The 21,521-nt window shown below is 45.1% G+C and overlaps 2 protein-coding genes across 5 annotated transcripts in view; one reads left to right on the top strand and one right to left on the bottom strand.

Annotated features, from left to right (window-relative positions):
• The window catches only part of LOC127007945 (rhodanese domain-containing protein CG4456-like), a 4,685-nt gene extending 2,287 nt beyond the window's left edge, over positions 1-2,398 (top strand). Inside the window, exon 4 of the mRNA XM_050879476.1 lies at positions 1,411-2,398. Coding sequence (XP_050735433.1) covers positions 1,411-1,495 — 85 coding nt within the window. The 3' untranslated portion in view covers positions 1,496-2,398. The remainder of the gene's footprint in view (positions 1-1,410) is intronic.
• A 15,041-nt stretch (positions 2,399-17,439) lies between these two features.
• Positions 17,440-21,521, bottom strand: part of LOC127007948 (ankyrin-2-like) — a 119,874-nt gene continuing 115,792 nt past the window's right edge. For all 4 annotated transcript variants that reach the window (XM_050879499.1, XM_050879512.1, XM_050879506.1 and 1 more), the window contains one exon: positions 17,440-20,081. In XM_050879499.1, coding sequence (XP_050735456.1) covers positions 18,198-20,081 — 1,884 coding nt within the window. In that variant the 3' untranslated portion in view covers positions 17,440-18,197. The remainder of the gene's footprint in view (positions 20,082-21,521) is intronic.

Genomic DNA, 21,521 nt, shown 5'->3' on the forward strand with positions numbered 1-21,521 from the left:
TATATTACTCAAAAATCAATATATCAAAGAGAAAAACCATTTAACTTTGCCCAAAAAATGATTATTCACTGCCTCAAATTTGATATTCCATATTCGTTTGTGAGCATGCTATGGTACTGAAGGCACCCGGTGTTGTTATTTGGTGTCCCATCGTCAAAAGCTGCCGCTTTAGTTTACAAACACAGGTCTCTCGTGAACTGCGCATATTCAGACCAGTAAGCGTAGCCCTGTACAGTCTCACAAAGCTTTTTAACACATTAAGAGTTGCTGGAAGGCTGAATCAGACATGCACTACCACCATCCTCGCTGTTTCTGGAACGACACTCTCTACATATAATACAACTCGTACAGTGTCGTTCTAGAAACAGCGGGGATGGTGGTAGTGGTACTGATTCAGCCTTCCAGCATCTCTTGATTACGGTTAAAAAGCTTTGTGAGAGTGTACTGGTCAACGCTTGCTGGTCTGAGCATGCACAGTTCACGAGAGACCAGTGTTTATAAACAAAAGCGCCAGTTTTTGATGGTGGGGACGCCAAATAACACAACACCGGTTCAGGCGTTTCTAGTACGTGTCAACGTGTGGGTTTTCAAGTTTTGTAAGTTTTCTAAAATACAGATAATGAAAAATTGAATTCATCAATGTTTTTTATTAGAAATATCAATATACTATCGTTTTCGCCTATCGGACTTATCGCTAGCTAGTATCGGAATTGTGGATTTATATCGGGTATCGGTTATCGGTTATCGCCTATATTTGTGTCTCCAGTTAACGAATATCGGTTAACACCAATAAGGTTTTCCGTTATCGGTTATCGGGAATAAGGTTTTCTGTTATCGTGCCCAGCTATGCGAATGACCACTAAAAAATACCCGTGACCCAGACATTGATTTAAGAATGGTAAAAAAAAAAAAATCAACTTAGTTTAGTCTGTCATTTGTAGTCCGAGAAAAACTTCAGACGACAAGGGCAATGAGTTAAACTCTTCACCTGCCTACAATAAGTAGCTCGCTTCTGCCAGTACCGTCGTGTGTTTGAAGCAGATGACTGGGGAGGCAGTGACCGAGTGGTGTCCGGGGGCAGAATGAGCCAAGCAAAAATGGCATCACTATAAAATACGTGCCAGCGCCACTGGCGGGTTGAGGTCAACCAAGAGGCCCAATTAAAAAAGGAATATGGGCAGAACGCAAAAAATCAGGCGCAATGGGCCAAAAATGAATGAAAAAATAACAAATTGAAAAAAAATAACAAATTGATAAATAAATAATCAAATAACGTTTTGAGGCACACTTTGCGCATCCCCAAAGTCCCCGCCAATCACAGCTTGAGAAGCCCAGAATTATTGGTTTAGTCACAGGATAATAGCATAAAATATACCTTATGTGAATGACTTATTGCCGTTACGTGCCCAGGTTGTATCGCGGGTCATTTCTGGAGTGGACGGAACGAGGCGGTCCAGTGATCAAGCCTGGACAACCCTACGAGGCCCAGCAGTGACCTGAGGGGAGGGCTTCCTGAGAACAGCTGCTCCTCCCGTCATCTAAACCACGCTTCACGAACCTTTGTTGAACGGAGCCCGACTACATATATATATATATATATATATATATATATATATATATATATATATATATATATATATATATATATATATATATATATATATATATATATATATTCTTTTGATTTGATCTTTCATGTTATTATTGGATAAAAGTACTTTTCCAATCAAATAAAAACAATCATTCCTTGATAATGCACAATCTGCTGTAAATAGAATGCTCCGCTGGTAAGGGCCATTCAGAAATTATGTAACGCTTTTTTGGTCGTTTTCGATCCCCCTTTCCCTTTCCCCTTGTCACACATGCCTTGACCCCCCTAAAATTTATGTAACACTAGCCAATGCTACACACACACACACACACAGACACACACACACACACACACAATTGGTTCATTTCGGAATTTCGTCGCTCTATCGGCACATGGCAAAAAAATCTGAAAGCGTTATGCGAGACATGGGTGCACCCTGCCTGCTCCCGTCACACTCGTAACACTTCACCGCAGCCCCCTCACACTTTAGAAGTTACGTAATCTTAGAACGCTTGCTTATTTTGAAAGTTTCTTGTACTAAATAATACTTTGAGATCAAACAAGCTTTCGAATATAAGTACATGGTGTTCCCCAAATTGGGTGGTTTGAAAGGAGGGTTTATTGATGGTGCCACATGACTGCTCTTCATAAATAACATTCTTGTGTGTGTTGCGTCGTGTCCATAACATACACTGTCATAATGTAGTAACAAAACTTTTCACAGTTTCTCGAGTGTATAAAGCCTTGGCACGAATTTATTTGTTAGTAAGCTGTTAAGAGGCCATTAAACTTTTCTTTGATGCTGTTCTCCCATATTTGTCTTCCATCCTTATACTGAAAAAAGTCAGATCATTTGTTTCGTCTCCATGCTGGTGTGGTATTGATCTTTCTACGACAATGAACTACTCTCCACTATGTAGCCTACAGCTGCTCAGAGTACTCAGCCCAGCGAACCCTCTGCACATTCATGCCAGACACGAGGAAATCAGAGTAAAGTACATAAGGAAGAAAGCTGTAGTTGTGTGAGGCTGCTGTTCGGGTAGCGCCCACCGGGAGGGAAACTATTTTTTAGGGCTCGGTAAACAAGTCGGAAGTCATGTGCATTGAAATGACCCTCGACATTCTTAGCCCTTAAGCCCCCCATATACAGGTTCAGATCTAAGGGCGAGCCGAAGTGAACTTACGGCATAGCAGTTACTCATTCTCTCATCTAAGTAATTTGAGTAGATTCTGAACATAACATTAATATAATTACATGTTTTATTTGTGTGTGTTTAGTGCAATAAGTCCCAGCCTGTTAAAATATGGGAAACGTTACATATGAAGTAGCGCGCCAACTGACACTGGAACTGATGATCGCCCCATATCCGCGCCCATCACGCTTCAGTCGGCAGCATCGCCGTCACATCTGTCTCTAAAGCTGAACTCTTCGCTCAGACTTTCTATAAAAACTCCACTCTGGATGGATCCGGGCATATTCCTCCTATTCAGCTCCCTCTGACTCCACTATGCGTGTCATTAAGATTCTTAAGAATGATGTTTTCCATGCCCTCTGTGGCCTCAATCCTCAGAAGGCTTATGGGCCTGATGGTGTGCATCCAATTGTCCAACTGCGCTTCCGTGTTGACACCCTGCCTGGTCAAACTCTTTCGTCTCTGCCTTTCAACATTTACCTTTCCTTCCTGCTGGAAGTACGACTACATACAGCCTGTGCCTAAGAAGGGTGACCGTTCCTATCCCTCAAATTATCGTCTTATAGCTTTACTTTCCTGACTTTCTAAAGCTTTTAATGAATCCTTAACCGGAAAATACATAAGCATCTATCCACTGCTAACCTTCTATCTGATCGCCAGTATGGGTTCCACAAGGGGCGTTCTACTGGCGATCTTATTGCTTTCTTAAACTGACTCTTGGTCATCCTCTCTTAGCCGTTTCGGTGAAACTTTCAGTGTTGCCTTAGACATATCGAAAGCTTTCGACAGAGTCTGGCACAAATCTTTGTTTTCTAAACTACCCTCCTACGGATTCTATCCCTCTTTCTGTACTTTTATCTAAAGTTTCCTTTCCGGCCGTTCTATCTCTGCTGTGGTAGACGTCACTGTTCTTTCCCTAAACTTATTAACACTGGTGTCCCGCAGGGTTCTGTCCTATCTCCCACTCTCTTCCTGTTATTCATTGATGATCTTCTTTCCACAGTAAGCTGTCCCATCCACTCGCACGCTGATGACTACTTTGCAACATAAGAACATAAGAACGTAAGGAGTCTGCAAGAGGCCGGTTGGCCTATACAAGGCAGCTCCTGTACACTCAACCCCACCTTACCTCACCATCCATTGCTTTATCTAACCTCTTCTTGAATGTATCTATGGTATTGGCACCCACAACAAGGCTCCCAAGCCTGTTCCATTCGTCCACCACTATATTGGTGAACCAATTCTTGCCAACTTCTTTCAACAGAAGACCCTCTCAACAGGAATTACAAGACTCCAGACTGGAGGCTGCAGGACGCTTAACCTCAACCCTTGCTATCATTTTGATTGGGGTAGAAGGAACTTGGTGTCCTTCACTCAAAAATTCAATTTCTCCACCTATCAACTCGACACAATCTTCCAAACACCTATCCCCTATTCTTCGACAACACTCAGCTGTCACCTTCTTCAACATTAAACATCCTCGGCCTATCCTAAACTCAAAATCTTAACTGTAGACTTCACATCTCTCTTACCAAATCAGCTTCCTCGAGGTTGGGCGTTCTGTATCGTCTACGCCAGTTTTTTCCCCCGCACAGATGCTGTCCATAAACAGGGGCCTTGTCCGCCCTCGTATGGAGTATGCATCTTATGTGTAAGGCTCTTCGATCGTCTCATCAACTTCCCTGCTCTTACTAACAGTTTTCTACCTCTTAAATTCCACCGCAATGTTGCCTCTCTATCTAATACCGATATTTTCAAGCTGACTCCTCTTCTGAACTTGCTAACTTCATGTCTCCCCCCCTCCCGCGGCCCCGCTGCACTTGACTTTCTATTCTAGCTCATCCTTATACTGTCCAATTCCCTTATGCAAGAGTAAACCAGCATCTTCACTCTTTTATCCCTTCTGCTGGTAAACTCTGGAACAGCCTTCCTCTGTCTGCATTTCCTCCTGCCTATCACTTGACCTCATTCAAGAGAGGGGTGTCAAGGCACCTCTTCTCCCAAAGTTGACCTCTCTTTTGGCCTTTTATTATGGTTAATGTCATTGGAGCAGCGCCTAGCAGGCTTTTTTTGTGTCTTTTTTGTTTAATAGCCCTTGAGCTGTCTCCCTTGCTGTAAAAAAATAAAGTCCTGGATAACTGCAGTTTGAATTATAAGAGAGTTCGTCAGTCCGTCAGCGCAGGCCGCAGATCATCAGTCCAACTTTCGCCTATACGCGTTCCTTTGATGACATCGCTTGAACTGTCCGGAAAACATAGTTTAACTGAGCGTATATGGGGGGCTCAGGCCCCCTTACAGATTGAGACTAATTGCACTATACATAAAAAACATGTTAATTATTTTCTTAAGTCCAGAATCTTTTCAAACATCTTAGATAAAAGAATGACCGTCTGCTTTGTATTATTATTATTATTATTATTATTATTATTATTATTATTATTATTATTATTATTATTATAAGAGACGAAGCAGGTGTAGAGGGAAGAAAGTGGAGTATAAACTGCCTCTTCAGCAACCCCCAAACACCTGAGACGCCGAGGAAGAGAAAATAACAGTGACATCGATGAGATACAAAGGGGAAGAGAACGAGACCTTAGATAATTACAGGAATAAGGGAACAGAGAGGTAAAAGGTAAAGTTGAGAGCATCCGCCATAGCTGCGCGTGGCGGCGGTGCTCATCTCCGTCCCGTTGGGCCTTTGAGTCTATGGTGGGAGAAAATTCTTAACCCAACACTCGGCCAGTGTAACATGTGGGTTACCACTGTTTACCTTCCCAAGGTTTCCCATTTATCGACAATCCCGAAAGGAAGGATGCACGGCTGGGTGGGCTGCACTCCAGTGCCCAGACCGGGATTCGAACCCCAGGCCCACAGACTCATAGTCAAGGACGCTAACCACTGCACCACGGAGGCGCTGGGAGGGATGGGGCAATAAGTATGTTGAAATACACAACTAGCAAAATAATAAAGTAAAATTATAAATAAAAAAATATGAATAGCATGTAGGTCAAAATAATACAATACACTATTTAAGAGCAAGATAAATAAATACTATAATAAGTATATCAATGAATATAATTATCCACTTTATTATATCACAGGGAAAAAGCGACTAGAAAAAAACAAAAGGACACGTACAGACAGACAGCTGCCTATACAATAATCTTGTTTGCCTTATACTTGAAAGAGTGAACGACGCTGGTAATACAGGCAATTTGACTCAAGAATTTCCAAGGATCGACAACGTGGAGTAAGCAGCAACGCTTGAATTAGCTAATGTGGCATTGCATCGGCTGCAGGCATAACGAATGCAGATTCGAGGCGAGCAGCGTATTCCTGGCCGGTGCATACTGCTCTGGAAGCGAGCGATGCAAAGAATGGAAGGGGTTTAAACGTATCTTAAAGAGCATGCAGACACTGCTGACATCGCGACAATGACTCAAGTCGCTCAAGACCGATCCATCATGGAGGAAACCAGCGGAACCCACAACTTTATCAAGGAGATGCAAATGACAAGCGGCAGCTGAGGACCACATCGGTGTACAATACTCAAGTAGAAGAATAAATCAACGTAAGCAACCGGCAGAGATGGACGCTTCACGAAGAGCCGATGGTGAGGAAATTAGTGCAAAGTAATGATAGGGGGGTAGGAGGAGGCACTGATTCCATTCCTCGCCGTGCTGCCATCTGTCTTGTGTTAACACACACACACACACACACACACACACACACACACCGCTCTGCTAGCTCAACTGGTTAAGCCCCGAATACACTGCCGAATTTTGGTTCACGAATGTGCGCGAATATGCAAGTCATCCTGTGTCGTGGACAAGTTCGGCATCTTTCTTGGTTGTTCTTGGTCGTTCGGGGACATGTCTGCGTCCACCCCGCGACTTTTGACAGTTGGTCACGACCGCCACGAAAGTTTCATGTTGCATGAAAAATTCGTGGCCGTTCGCCGAATGTGCACGAATGCAAAATGGACGCCGAATTGTCGCCGAATTTTGACCGTTGAAATTTTAATTTTGTTGGAGAAATTGGTTGCCGACATGTCGCCGACTATTCGGGGACATGTCTCCGGCATGTCGCCGAATGGCAAAGACTATTCGGGGACATGTCTCCGAATATTCTGCGAACATTCGGCGAATTAATCACGACACGGCAATCGGGTCACGGTGGGAGGTGCACACGGGGGTCTATCTATCTATCTATATTATCTCTCTCTCTCTCTCTCTCTCTCTCTCTCTCTCTCTCTCTCTCTCTCTCTCTCTCTCTCTCTCTCTCTCTCTCTCTCTCTCTCTCTCTCTCTCTCTCTCTCTCTCTCTCTCTCTATATATATATATATATATATCTATATATATATATATATATAAATATATATATATCTATATATATATATATATATATATATATATATATATATGGCATAAAATAATATAATAATAAATAGTAAACAAGAAAATATGAAAAACGAGAGGAATCGTAAATTTATAAAATAGGTATGAAACTAACATTTTCATTTATATCATAATTTATTTATTAGTTATTACTTTATTTATTTTTAATATCATTATTCTGCCATTATTTAATCTTTGTTTAATTTTTTAGTTATTTAAATTTATTTCTTCTTTCAGTTATTTTTTTTTATTAATATTACGTAAACATTCATTCATTCTAAAATATTTATAGGAGGGCAAAACAAAAACAAGTCACATTTATACATTTTATTACACGTACTATCGTTTGTAGGTTCTGCGTTAAGACTCAGAAGGATGATCAGAGGATCATAGAGTTAGAGAATAGGTTACGACTCTCGCCGCCCAGGTAGACTTATTAGTTAGTTCAGCAGCAACATGCCCCGCCTCCTCCTCTTCCCCTTCCTCTTCCTCTTCCTCTTCTTCCTCGTCCTCCTCCCCTCCATCACCGCTTTGGTATTCTCTTCTCCCACACAGCAGCCCCTCCCATCCTCCTCCTCCTCCTCGACCGTTTCCACTCTCCCCTCTTCCCACCCCTCCTTCTCCTCTTCTTCCTTCTCCTCCTCCTCCTCCTCCTCCTCCTCCTCCGCCTCCTCCTCCTCTCCGCCTTCCTCTTCCGTCCCCCCTCTCCCCTCTTCCCACCCCCTCCTCCTCCTCCTTCTCCTCCTCTCCCTCTTTCTCCTCCTCGTCCTCCGCCTCCTCGTTCGTCCCTTACCTTCCCTTTCCGCCTCTACCTCCTCCCTCTCCTCGTCCATTCCTCCCTCCCCCCCCTCACCCTTCCTGTCTCCTCCTCCTCCTTCCTCTTCCTTCTCCTCCTCCTCCTCCTCCTCCCCATCCTCCTCCTCCTCCCCAACATCCTCCTCTTCCTCTCCCTCTTCCTTCTCCTCCTCCTCCTCCTCCTCTCCACCTTCCACCTCTTCCACAATTTCTCCTCGTTCTTCACAGCAGGTCCCTCCCCTCCCTTCCCGCTCTCCCCTCCCCCCTTCACCCACCCCTCCTTCTGGCCGCCGGGTGCTTGTTGTTGGTGATAGTCAGGTGCGTTATGTTGACAGGTATTTTTGCTCCAGGGATAAGAACAGGACGAGGGTGTGTTTCCCAGAGGCAGGGGTGGGCCATATATCAGACAGGATTGAGGCGTGTATGGCAAGCGAGGGACCGAACCCCATTGTCTTTCTCAGCTGTGGCGGAAACGACGTTTCCCGTGTGCCAACCGAGGACCTTCTCCGGCGTTTTAGGGAATTGTTAGGTAGGATTAGAGACGCTGGTGGGTCGCCAGTAGTGTGTGGCGTCCTGCCAAGGAGGAGCGTTGGCGATGGATGGCTGTCCAGGGCGATAGCAGTGAACAGCAGACTTGCTGAGCACTGTGAGCGCAATGGGTGGCTGTTCGTCGACAATTGGGACCTCTTCTTTGGCAACGACGCCCTCTACGCCCGTGACGGGATACACTTGACGTTCAAGGGTGTCGAGGCGCTCTCAGACTCCCTTGAGCGAGCACTTAGTATCCTGAGGGATTTTTTAGTATAGACGAGGGGGGGAGGAGTAATGAGAGAGGACATCTAGCTCATATTACAACCAGGCAACTTAGAAGTAACTATAGGGGAGTAACAGAGGGCGGGCTAAGAATCTTCTATACTAACAGGAGGAGCCTCAGAAACAAGATATAATTACTAAGGGGTGAAGCTTGTTCAGAAAATTTTGACATAATAGTGATCACTGAGACATGGATAGACACTGCTAATAGAAATTTTAGATCGGAATTTGAAATAACGGGTTATCAGATGTTTCACAAAGACAGGTGGAGTTGCGCTATATGTTAAAGACTCTCTTAAATGTTTAGTTAACAATTCAGTCAAAACTAACATGGATTCAGAATCAGTTTGGGTGGACGTTTACAAAGGGAAAGAAAACCTAACTCTAGGAGTTATGTACAGGCCACCCAACCTTAACAGGCAGGACACGAGTATATTACTACAGGAGATTGGCAGGGCGAGTAGGAGTAAAAATGTCTGCGTAATGGGGGACTTTAATTATAGGAATATAGACTGGGAAGACCTAGTGGGTGACCTGGAAGCCGAGGATTTTCTTGAAGTTATACAAAATAATTTCCTTAAGCAGGTAGTTACTGAGCCTACCAGAGGAGATAACATATTAGACTTAGTCCTAACCAATAATGGGAACTTGCTACGTGAGTTGGAGGTGGGCGGAGAGTTAGGGTTACAGTCGCGCAATGTGTACTAGTTAAACGAGGGCCTATTATGGTTGCACTAAAAAAAATATATACAAGTCAGGGCCCGCCTAACGGTACAACATCATCGGAAATGCCAATGACAATAAAAACAATCATGGAAGTAACAATAAATGGGCAAAGTACATACAGGGCGAGGTAAACAGGGCTAGAGTCGTGGACGTGGAAGCTCAGCACTATTCCGAGAAAAGAAAACAATAGCTCGAATAGTGATTTACAAGATACATCCTAGAAAAATAAATTGACTAAATTGTCATTAGGATACATTGTAATGGAGCTATTTGGAATAGTAAAAAGAAAAGGAAAAATCCTTGAAGAAGATTTGATACAAACTGAAGCTTCGAGTCATAATGCGTACGAACTCAGCGCGGTGGGGCAACTCTTGCCTGAAGATGGTTGTACAAAGTCAGAGCCCGCTTAACAAGGCAGAACAGGGGGATGATAATGATGATTAAAAGAACCACCGGCAAGATCAGTGATGGGTAATGTGCATATGGGGCAAGGTAAACCGGTAGAGAGTCATGGACAGCTGACTCCAATTCCGAGAAATTTGGAAAGGCTATTTGTTACATACTTCATCCTAGAAAAGGTGAGATTCACTAAACTGTCAATAGAATAGATTGGGATGGCATTTGTGGCCGCAAATCCATGATGGAGCTTCTCCGGAAAGGTCGTCAAATTGACAGATCGTAGGGAACAAGCCACCCGTACCGCCAGGTGACCTGCAACCTCTCTATAAGTTGAACCTTCAGGACAGACCACTGTCACAAACACTGGTAGTGTGAAAAAGAAGTAGTGAAATCCGGAAAACCTCCTGTGTAAAAGTGATTTAGGGACGACATGACGATAGGGGCAAGTCTCTAGAGCTTTAGAAGCATCCGACTGGGTCAGCACCACCTCGCAGATACCACCTGTCAACGGGAGGAATGCAAAGAGTGACGCCGAGCAAAAATAGCGATTGTGATACTCTGTTTTGCAGGACCCTAGGTCTGACGTCTGACCCGTTGCATAAAGCGATAGATCATTACGAATTAGGACCATTGTGGCAGGTAAGTCCAGCACCATCACCGAGTTATTGACTTAGAAAGGGAAAGGTTCCAGCTGATAAACCTCAAACACATCCTTTGACCTGAAGGGAACGTGAATCACTATAGCTTCCGACGTCAAGAATGACTCCAGCAAGGGATAGTAGTGGTGTATGGCATGCATGTCAAACAAAGGTGTTAGTTGGTGGTCCTCTACTCCAATTTTCAAAGCCTTTTGCAAATCCCTGACAGGAAAAAGAGAAGAGGTAACCCTACCACAATCTGCATCCACTACATTCTGTATCACCAGAGCATTTGTATGGAGGACAGAGTTAACTGCACTCTCCAAGGCAGGCAAGGTTTGTTGAACAAGTTCCATTTGGTACATATTAGCCATGCCGGTCCACAACTCATTAATGGAAGAGCCTAAGGTTCGAGAATAAGAAGCAATATCCTGTACTGCATGTTCAAGTCTGGACATGTGTAAGGAATTCATCCTAATGGTTTTGTGTTGAGTAGCAGCAAGTGAAGCCAAGTGGTTATACCTATCCCGCAGTTCCTCCACATCCTCATCCATTGCAGTTCCAAACAACATGCGGGAAAGTTGCCCAATCCCATCGATCAAGCCCCGTTTAGTACGATTAGGAAAGGAAAGGGCTGCGTAGTTCTCCAAAGCCAGAGTTAGAGTATCATTCAAGTACTTTATGCGGTCATGCATCAGACGCAGGATACCGTCTTCAGGAGCATTTCTATCCAGCTGCAACACAACCCCAGTCACTTGCTCCGTTATTGTCCTCAGTGTGCCCGGTATTTCCGCCAGAGCAGTAAACGGGTACTGGACCCACAGGACATCCTCGACCAGAGAAACCCGGCCCAAATGAGCAGAGAGGGCTCCCGGCTTGAGGTGCGCAGGGTCTGCAGCCAGAACGGAGCGCAGAAGGAAGTAGAAGGTAAGGGGCAACATTTCCTGGAACCAAGCAGAAAACCCTTATTGGCGAGGACGCAGGTTATAGTCGTGTGTTGGAAAGATAGACAAAGCATCGTCAGGCTGAGGCAAACAGGCGGTTCTCGCTGGTTCAACTAAAGGCGCATCGCTGGCCTCAGGCTGGGCGTCTGTCTTTTTGAGGCGATCACTATGCACAATTTCATATGAATTAAAAATGAGATCATAAAGCTCAAATTTGTGACCACCTAGTTGTCTAACTATCTGGCGTGGGCCCACGAATTTAGGGGACAACTTCGAATGTCTCTCTGGGACTCGAATCATAACAAAGTCACCCACTTTCAAGGAAACAGGGGCGGCACGCTTGTGTTGCTGCGAGCACATAGCCTCGGATGTAGCCTGTAGTCTGTCTCTGACGTTTCTATGAATATCTGTGAAAACCTTGAGTTGAACCTTAGAATAATCATCTACATTATATACAGGTGAAAGAGAACTACTAAGCAGGTCATACGGGAGTCTCTTCTCAGCCCCAAAAATTATGTAGTGGGGAGATTGTCCCGCTGACTCACAAACACGGCTGTTTATGCTTGCTGCAACTTATGCTAGCCAGTCCTCCCAGGTATGCTGAAGTCCGCTAACGACCGGGCGCAAGACATCTAAAATCTTCCTATTCGCGCGTTCAACAAGGCCGTTGCTGGCTGGGTGATAACTGACTGTAAAAGATTGTGTAATGGCAAACTGTTTGCATATTTCTGCTAAAAGTTGATTTCGAAACTCGGTTCCATTATCACTTAACAACACTCTAGGTGTGGAGTATGGACAAATTAGATGAGTTATTAGGGCATGAGCAATGGCCTTAGCAGATTTATCTTTCACCGGGGCTAAAACAACGTACCGAGACAAGTGATCTACACAAACTAAGAGGTACCTAGAGCCCTGGTGGCTGGCGGGAAGCTGTAGCAAGTCAATAGAAACTACATCCCAAGGCCGGTCCGGGGGCGGGTATTCTAGGATCGGCGCAGGCCTAGGCACCGTCCCTTTATGTTGGGCACACTTGACACACTTAGCCACATACGCGTCAATATCTACACGCATAGTTGGCCAAAAATAGACCGCTCGGGCCGCTGTTAGTGTGCGTTCCCTCCCCGGGTGGCCAGCAATGACCGCGTCATGAATTAAGTTCAGCACCGCCGGTACATAACACTCCGGTATCACAAACTGTGCGACAGACTCCTTTTTGCGGGGCCAGTAGCGGCATAGGACACCGTCCTGGGACAAGAAAAATTGTGAAAAAGACACAGGTAGTGGCGGGAGACTTGTTTCGTCACCCGACTCCAGAGCGTATATTACTTTTCCCCAAACGTCATGGCGACGCTGGGCTGCTGCTAAATCCTTTAGACTGAAATTCTGAATTTCAGTAGGCGCTTCTGCCACTGAGCCAACAGGTACGTTTCTAGACAGTGAATCCGCGACGACATTCGCGCGGCCAGGTAAATACTTAAAGGTTGGCCAAAACTCCTGGATAGTCAGGTACCACCATGCGAGTCGACCGGTGAGGTTCCTACCCTTGAAAAGCTCGGTGACTGGCGCGTGGTCCGTAAAGACAGTGATAGGATAGCCAAGGATAACAGCCCTAAAATGTTTAAGAGCCCAAACAACCCGCTAGGGTTTCTTGATGGGTCACTGAATAGTTCGACTCAGCCTGGTTTAAAGTACGACTTGCGTACGCAGTAGCGCGATTTTTACCGCGAGCGTCCGGTTGCATCAAAACAGCACCAAGACCCAGGGCTGAGACATCTGTATAAAGTGTAAAAGGGACGTTGTAGTCCGGGAATGCCAAGGCTGGAGCGTTGATTAACGCTGAGTTCAAATCTGTAAAACTCTTGTGTTGTGGGGCATTCCATTGAAAAGGTACCTCTTTCTTTAAAAGTTGCGTTAGAGGCGAAGCAATTTTGGCAAAACCTTGTATGAAAGGCCTAAAGTAGCCGGACAACCCAAGGAAAGACCGAACGTTTTCGACGGTTTGGGGTTGCGGAAAATTCTTTATGGCCGATATTTTATCGTCCATCGTGTGGATTCCATCAACAGTGTGGCCTAAAAAGGTGATTTTTGCCTTTAAAAATTCACATTTAGTCAGCTTGGCCTTAAGGCCAGCGCCTCTGAGTTTAAGCAGAACCGCTTCTGGTTTAGCTAGGTGACTGGCGCCATCCTTGCTGCAGATGATTAAATCATCTAAATATGCATAGACTTCTTTGCCTATCATGTCAGAGAACAATGTGTTGATCATCCTCTGAAAAGTAATGGGTGCGGTTTTGAGGCCGAATGGCATCCTTAACCATTCAAAATGACCGCTAGGGGTACTGTGAAGGCTGTAATCTCTCTGGATTCAGCTGCCATCGGCACCTGCCAGTACCCACTTAAAAGGTCAAGACTACTGAAAATAGTATTCCCTTGCCCCAGGTACATTAACAAGTCACCTGAAACAGGCAGAGGGTACCTATCATCCTCAGTCATCTCATTTACTTTCCTAAAATCGATGACAGGCCTGAAACTCCCGTCCTTTTTAGGGACTAGAAACAAGGGCGAGTTCCACGGAGATCGGGAATGCTGAATAACACCCTGGTCCAACATATCTTTAACCTGTTCATCTACAACCTGCCTTTGACTGTGTGGGAGTCTGTATGCAGGAATGTACACCGGTTTGGTGTCGGGTTTAACCCTAATCTTGTGTTCTGTCGTAGCAGTCGCACCTAAAGGTTCACCGGGCAGGGCAATGACATCACGATACTGATGTAAAAGCTTCAGAAGCGGGCCCTTAAGCTCGGGATAATCGACCACTTTGACTAAAGAATCGACAGATGAGGCCTGACATGATGTGTCGCCGGCGGCGGGTTGACCCACTGCACCGACACAAGGCTGCTTTAACTCTAAAGGGTCTGGGGACACCTGTCCGTCGAACGCTAAAGCGCGGCCCAAAATGACTCCATTTCTGAGTTTAACTGGACCGCCAGTGACATTAACCACTAAAGCTACGGTCCTACTTCCCTCGCGTACCGTGTTAAGGGTGGACTCTATCGCTAGCGTGTTGACACGACTAGGCCCTTCTAGGCAGATGTCACAACCTACGGTGGCGTTAGGGACTGACACGGGGACGTGCATTGCGGTTCGTTGAGGGATTTCGTGATTCCCTACGACTATCGCAGTGACATTTTTCCATCCCCTGCAAACGTCAGCTGGTGTTGGTGGTTGACCATGAAGTGAGGTGGTGCCCGCGCCATGCACCGGCACCGTGGAAAGAGTCGGCACGGTATGCACTATCGACTCAGGAGAAACACTTTCCCGACCCTTGCTGGGTATGTCTTTCCTTTCCCAGGGAGAAGCGAGGCGCACAGGTTGATCCATGGCCTTGAAACATCTCCCTTGAAACCTTACTGTATTACTATCTGGAAGTATTACCATGCGGTTAGACCTCAGTGACGGCAACCCAAGAAGACCGTCAGACGGCAGGGAAAAGTTTGACGTCACTTTTCCCTGCCGTCTGACGGTCTTCTTTTTTGCGGCCACAAATGCCATCCCAATCTATCCTATTGACAGTTTAGTGAATCTCACCTTTTCTAGGATGAAGTATGTAACAAATAGCCTTTCCGAGCTAACCTTTTCAAATTTCTCGGAATTGGAGTCAGCTGTCCATGACTCGCTACCGGTTTACCTTGCCCCATATGTACATTACCCATCGCTGCTCTTACCGGTGGTTCTTTTAATCATCATTATCATCCCCCTGTTCTGCCTTGTTAAGCGGGCTCTGACTTTGTACAACCATCTTCAGGCAAGAGTTGCCCCACCGCGCTGAGTTCGTACGCATTGTGACTCGAAGGTTCAGTTTGTATCAAGTCTTCTTCAATGATTTTTCCTTTTCTTTTTACTATTCCAAATAGCTCCATTACCATGTATCCTAATGACAATTTAGTCAATTTATTTTTCTAGGATGTATTTTGTAAATCACTATTCGAGCTATTGTTTTGTTTTCTCGGAATAGTGCTGAGCTTCCACGTCCAGGACTCTAGCCCTGTTTACCTCGCCCTGTATGTACTTTGCCCATTCATTGTTAGTTCCATGATTGTTTTTATTGTCATTGGTATTTCCCGATGTTGTACCGTTAGGCGGGCCCTGACTTGTATATATTTTTTTTACTGCAACCATAATAGGCCCTCGTTTAACTAGTACACATTGCGCGACTGTAACATGGGTAGGTACACTGATTTTAAAGGTCGGGTGAGCCGCGAGGTCGCGACTTTTTTCGTGACCGAGCGATGTAATGTGTATATTATACATGTGAATGTGTGAATGTATGTCGTATCGCCATGGCCCAGCGGCGCTAGGACGTTACACACAGACGCTACGTTGTGCTTACGGTAGGAGGTGCTCCTTGCCGTGGGAACGGTGTTGATTCAGCAAGCCTGCTGCCCGCTGGCCGCTCCTGTGCTGGGAGACGCCGGGCAGAAGATAGGTGGGCGGCGGGCGAGAGCAGAGGACTTCTCAGAGTGTGCGTACAACTTGCGACTCGTCCACAAATACTGTAACTATTCTGTGAAAATATTTAAAAAGCCAATACAAACATTTAATCAACCAGAGAGAGAGAGAGTAAATTAAGTGAACTCAAAGTGAACTTAACGGCTCCGCTCGGCCAACACATAACCCACATCACTTAACTAAAAGGCTATTGTGTTGTCTCACGACTTCTATCAACTGAAGAAAGCAGGCAACGGTACACCGGACCTGACGTGAGATAACAGTTCGCACCTTAATCAAAAACACACAAAAAACCCCAGCTAACAAAAAGGCTAACAGTCACACATCACGTCAGCCACTATAGATAAAATTAGCCTGTGCCACTAACGGGCTGGGGCCGTCCTTAAGGCTCCTCAAAAAAGCCTACAAGCAGCACAGAAAAAGTATTCCTATACCTAGTTAGGTCAAGAAGGTATTTTTCAGTGAAAAGTATTTATGAATGTATTCATGAATACGTTCAAGAAGTATTCGTATTTGTATTCGAATTAAAACCATATCACTGTATTCAAATTCGTATTCATATTCGTTGAAATTTGAAGTATTTAAATTCGTGTTCGAACACACAACTCTTGTATTCACTCGGGGCTAAACCTAAGAATTTTTTAGTGGGTGGGCACTGGACATTTTTTTTATTACTGAGTTAGTCATCGCATATTAAAGATCATACGTGTATATAATGTACACTTATTTCAGCTTTATGTATAATTTATAAATAAGTGTACATACATGATGAAAATATTATGCAATAAAACTTTTTGTTATTTTTTACTTAATTCACGGGACATTAATAAGCTTAATTTTTCTAACGTGACATTTTATAATTAAGTGTTGACTTGATTATTATACCTTAATTATTAATGGACAGCTCACCATGAAAAGTGTGTGTGTGTGGGGGGGGGGGGGAATACTCTATCCCCCTCAGTCTGAAAAGTGGCTGGCTTAATAGATCGGCTGATGGCCAAAAAAAGAAAAAAAAAAGAAAAGTGAGGGGGACATGTCCCCCCGTCCCCCCCACAATCGCCACCCATGAATTATCAGGGTTATCACACAAGTGACAAGGCTTGTAATAACTTGTAGAAGACTGTAGGCTATATAGCGAGCTGCTGACTGACGAAAATCAAGGACACTAGTGAGTCACTCGTCTTTACTTGTCCAACTGTAAACACCGTCTGAGAAGTCAGAATCTGGACATAGCATAAAATGATCACATTCCTTGTGAAACATGCACACATTATAATCTCTCTCTCTCTCTCTCTCTCTCTCTCTCTCTCTCTCTCTCTCTCTCTCTCTCTCTCTCTCTCTCTCTCTCTTTCCTGCGTTAACAAGAAAGGCTGAAATTTTTTGGGGTTTTCCTATTGATTTCATTGCATTCTTTCGTAGGTGGAAGAAAATATTACAAGTGATTTTATCATATAATTCCAAAAAGGACAATCCGTGTATATTATTACATTGCAGGCAGCAAACTGTGACTTCAAACGTTTCGTTCAGCCCTTGCAGGAGGCTGGTGTCAGTAATCCTATGCTTGACCCGGGGTGCCCCGGGGCCCTCGTAGCTACTTCCAACTTATTATATTACACAGCATAAACCAAACTGTTTTTTCTCGACTATTTGTTTTCTTGTATCTTTTTGGGTATACAATATTAAAAACATAGTTAAGCCTTTCTGTCTCAATGCTCTCCGATTATGCATTATTCTTTCAAAGTTTTATCCCTCCCTTCTGTTTACTATCTCATGCTATCTCTCAACGTCTTTCCCTCATTTATCCTCTGTTACAGGTGTTCTTATAGTAGTGCCTCAATAACCCCAGGGTTTATCGAAACCGGTTCTTGGGGGTATCCAAAAAGGAATCCTGGAAAATATTAAATTAATAATTTCGTGCAATGAATGGTGAGTATGATTAACTCCATAGAATTCAGCTGTTTGTTCATAGCCGTCATGTTTTCTCTTTTTTTTCAGGAAATTAAAAGTTAAAAGTTGGGAGTAACTAGGCTAATGTTGGAGAGAGGGCATCAGGTTGAGTTGGAGTTGAACTTTGGGGTATCGGGGCTGAAGAACTTTAAGAAACACTGCTCTATTACATTCTAACTTTTTTCCTCTATTTTATTTATTTTGCTTCTGAAAAATACTGAACTCTTTTTCTACCGTCAGCCATCCACTTAGGTCTCTATCAGTCCTACTCTACCTTGGCGTTCCTCCTCCTCCAAACATTCTTCCAAATACTGCACAATGATGGGGGCTCCAAATCCTTGCTTGGGGCTTTCACACTCGCCTCCAAAGTACGCAGGAGTATTCCGGGCCTTGAGTCGTCCTCTCTTGTCTGTCGGGACGTCGCACATGCTCCTGAAGAGCTGTAACAGCACCTTCACTGGGTCGTTTTCGCTTTCTCTTTTTAAAGCTTCATTGTGCTTTTCCTCTTTACTCTGATCGCCTCCATCCTCTCGTTGTTTATTATCTAACTGTCTCAATTCCTCGTCCAGCCACCTTAACAAGGCGTTTTTTAAACAAAACCCGCTGGGCAGAGAGATCCCCCATGCCCTCATTACAAACCAGGTACAGAAGGTCTTTCTGTGTTTTGGCATCCAGGGCTCGGCCTTCAGAAAGGACAGAAGTAGCTTTCCCATTAGTTGCACAAGGTGTCCCAGAGCAACCAGGTGATCCATACCTCCCATGTTCCTGAGCACGGACGCCTCGGTCTGGGCAAAGCTGCAGCGCCAGGAGCCATTGTCCGTGTTGCTGAGGTACATGTGGGTGGCACCTTGGGGAGTGAGACGCGGTTGTTTTACCTCATCCAGCCACGGCACCTTCACCACCGGCACTAGATCTACGCCAACCAGTAACAAGGGATACTTCTTGGGTCTATGATGTGAATTTTTCGCTCCCTCGACATTTTCCTCTCCCTCCTCAAGGTCTTCGTTTTCCTCTTTTTTGTCCGTCTCTTCCTGGCTCAGCTCTCCCTGCCAGGCCAAAGCAAGAGCCACACCGACTTGTGTTCTTGTAAGGCCGGGTGGCACCAGGCTCAGCCTCGCATCGTGAAGTACGTGACTGACAAGAGAACTTTTAACTGCTTCGAAGAGCCCTTCAATCAGGCAGTTATTTTCAATGCAAATATCTTTGCTCTCTACAGAGACTTTTATCAGCTCTTCTTGCTTCGTTTCAGAAAACATCTCCTTTTTGTGTCCTTTCTCCAGTTTTACATTCACTCTTTCAGGCGAAAGAACGAGATTCACATCAAATTCATCGGGAGCAAAGAGTTTGGAATTGTCTTGGGCACTTCCCACTATCCTGAGATCACCTTTATAGTTGGCATTGGCGGTTCCCATTCTTTCTATTATGGCATGCAGTTCCTTCATTACACTTTCCTGCACGTTTTTAGCCTCTCCTTCCGAAAAATCTACAGCAAATGCTTCAGCCTCCTGTTGCAGTCTTCTCGGAGGTATAGCTTGGAGGAGCTTTTTGAGCACACTTTCTTGGTCGTGGTGGTCGAAAGGTGTCAGGGTTCTCTGGCCTTCACTTCCGAATTTGCTGTAGCATTTAAGGTATGTATTGAAGTTACGTCTCACTTGAGAAGCATTTGTTCCTGCGCGGCAAGGGGGGTCCCGCGACCCATGCACTTCAAGGAGGCGGTGGGTGCTCTTGTGGCCAAACATTGCGGCCAACAGGCAGGGCGTCTGGCCGTACCTGTCGCTACGCAGTGGATCTGCCCCCGCGTCCAGCATCACGGCCACGCATATGTCCTTGCCGTGAGAGGCTGCCTGGTGGAGGGCGGTGGTGCCGCACACGTCGTCAATCACGTCATCTACAGGCACGTTGCCAACATGAAGCAGCATATAAGTAAGCTGCATAAAGCCTTTACGGGAGGCAAGCAGGAGGGCTGTGCGGCCCAGAGCTGGGTAAAGCCTAGAGTGTGCTCCGCCATTCGTATATTGGCAGAAGAGAAACCTTTGAAGCTCAATCACTTGACGCACTGTCTCCTTTCCGCTCACAGCCTTCTCGCGGATCTCCAACGACTCCAGCTGTGCCAACTCCCTCTCGAACAGCCCCTGTAGTACAAAGTGAAGAGTGAGTCCAGATGAGTGTGTGTGTGTGTAATAATAATAATAATAATAATAATAATAATAATAATAATAATAATAATATACGGTTTATTCAAGTACGGCAGCCGTCAGGCTGAAAATTTACACTTTAGAAGTACATTTAAGTAAATTTCGCTAATGAAAACAAGTACAACAAGAGAAGGGGGATGGAAAACGGGGGCAGACTTGTCTCTGGGAAAGGTAGGGGTGATGGGAGGGGTTGGGTGGGATGGAGTGCAGTGTGGTGGTGAAGGGGCGGATTCTTCCAGATGGCGGTGAGGTCAAGTGCGATGTTAATCCTCAGGGAGGGTGCTGGGTTCAGGTGACAGGTCCCAGAGGGATCCAGGTATGCAGTATCTGGGAGGTCACTCAGGGATACCCAGGCTTGTAAGTAGGTGCTAAGCCTGGGCCGGCGAGACACAGGTGGTGGTTGCTGGCCGGTTGGTTGTCATATCTGTTTCTCGGAATAAGTGCACAGCGTTGATGAAGGTGCTGTGCATCTTGCTCCAAACCTGAGTGATGAGGCTGCCTCACTGCCTGCCACCTGAACTGACCTTCCTCTGCTGCTGGGTGATTTCGTCCTCCGGAGCTTGAGCGTGTCCTCGGTGTTGTGTTAGCGACACAGCTCTCACTACCCTTCCAGCACCAACACACTGCACTCACTGTATGTCTGTATAATGTCACAACATTTCACGAGTGTTCTTTGTGATAATGAGTACCTTGAAAACAATGGGAAGGGGCGGGGGGAATGGGGAGCGAAGGAGAAGAAAAAGAAAAAAGAAAAAGAAAAAAGAAAAAGGGTCAACAAACTGACCCCGTGGCTGCTATGGGGAGTGTGTGTGTGTGTGTGTGTGTGTGTGTGTGTGTGTGTGTGTGTGTGTGTGTGTGTGTGTGTGTGTGTTACAGCAGGCAGCTCAAGGGCAAAAAACAAGAAAAAATAACAGTCCACTTAGCGCTGCTTCAGGAAAAAAAAAAAAAAATGAGTGGCCATAACAGAGACCAATTTTGGATGGAAAGGTGTCTTGATACTTTCCTCTTGAAAGGGTTCAATCAGAAGGAAATATATACGGAGAAAGGCTGTTTCAGAGTTTGCCAGAGGAAGAGATGGAAAAATGAAGATGCTGGTTAACTTGCATAAGGAATTTGAATAGAATAAGGATGATGAGTAGAAAGTTCTGGGCAGGGGGTCCGCGAAAGGGATGTATGCAGTTAGCAAGTTCAGAAGAGCAGTCAGCATAAAAATATCAATAGAAGACAGAGAGGCAACATTGCGATGGAATTTTTGAATTAAAAGACTGTCAATAACAGAAGGGAAGTTAATGAGACGAAGAGCCTTTGACTACACTCTCTCCAACAAGGTTATGTGTGTCGATCCCCCCAGACATGAAATGCATACTCAATGCGAGA

The sequence above is a fragment of the Eriocheir sinensis genome, chromosome 4 (genome assembly GCF_024679095.1).
Source record: "Eriocheir sinensis breed Jianghai 21 chromosome 4, ASM2467909v1, whole genome shotgun sequence".
Lineage (NCBI taxonomy): Eukaryota > Metazoa > Arthropoda > Malacostraca > Decapoda > Varunidae > Eriocheir > Eriocheir sinensis.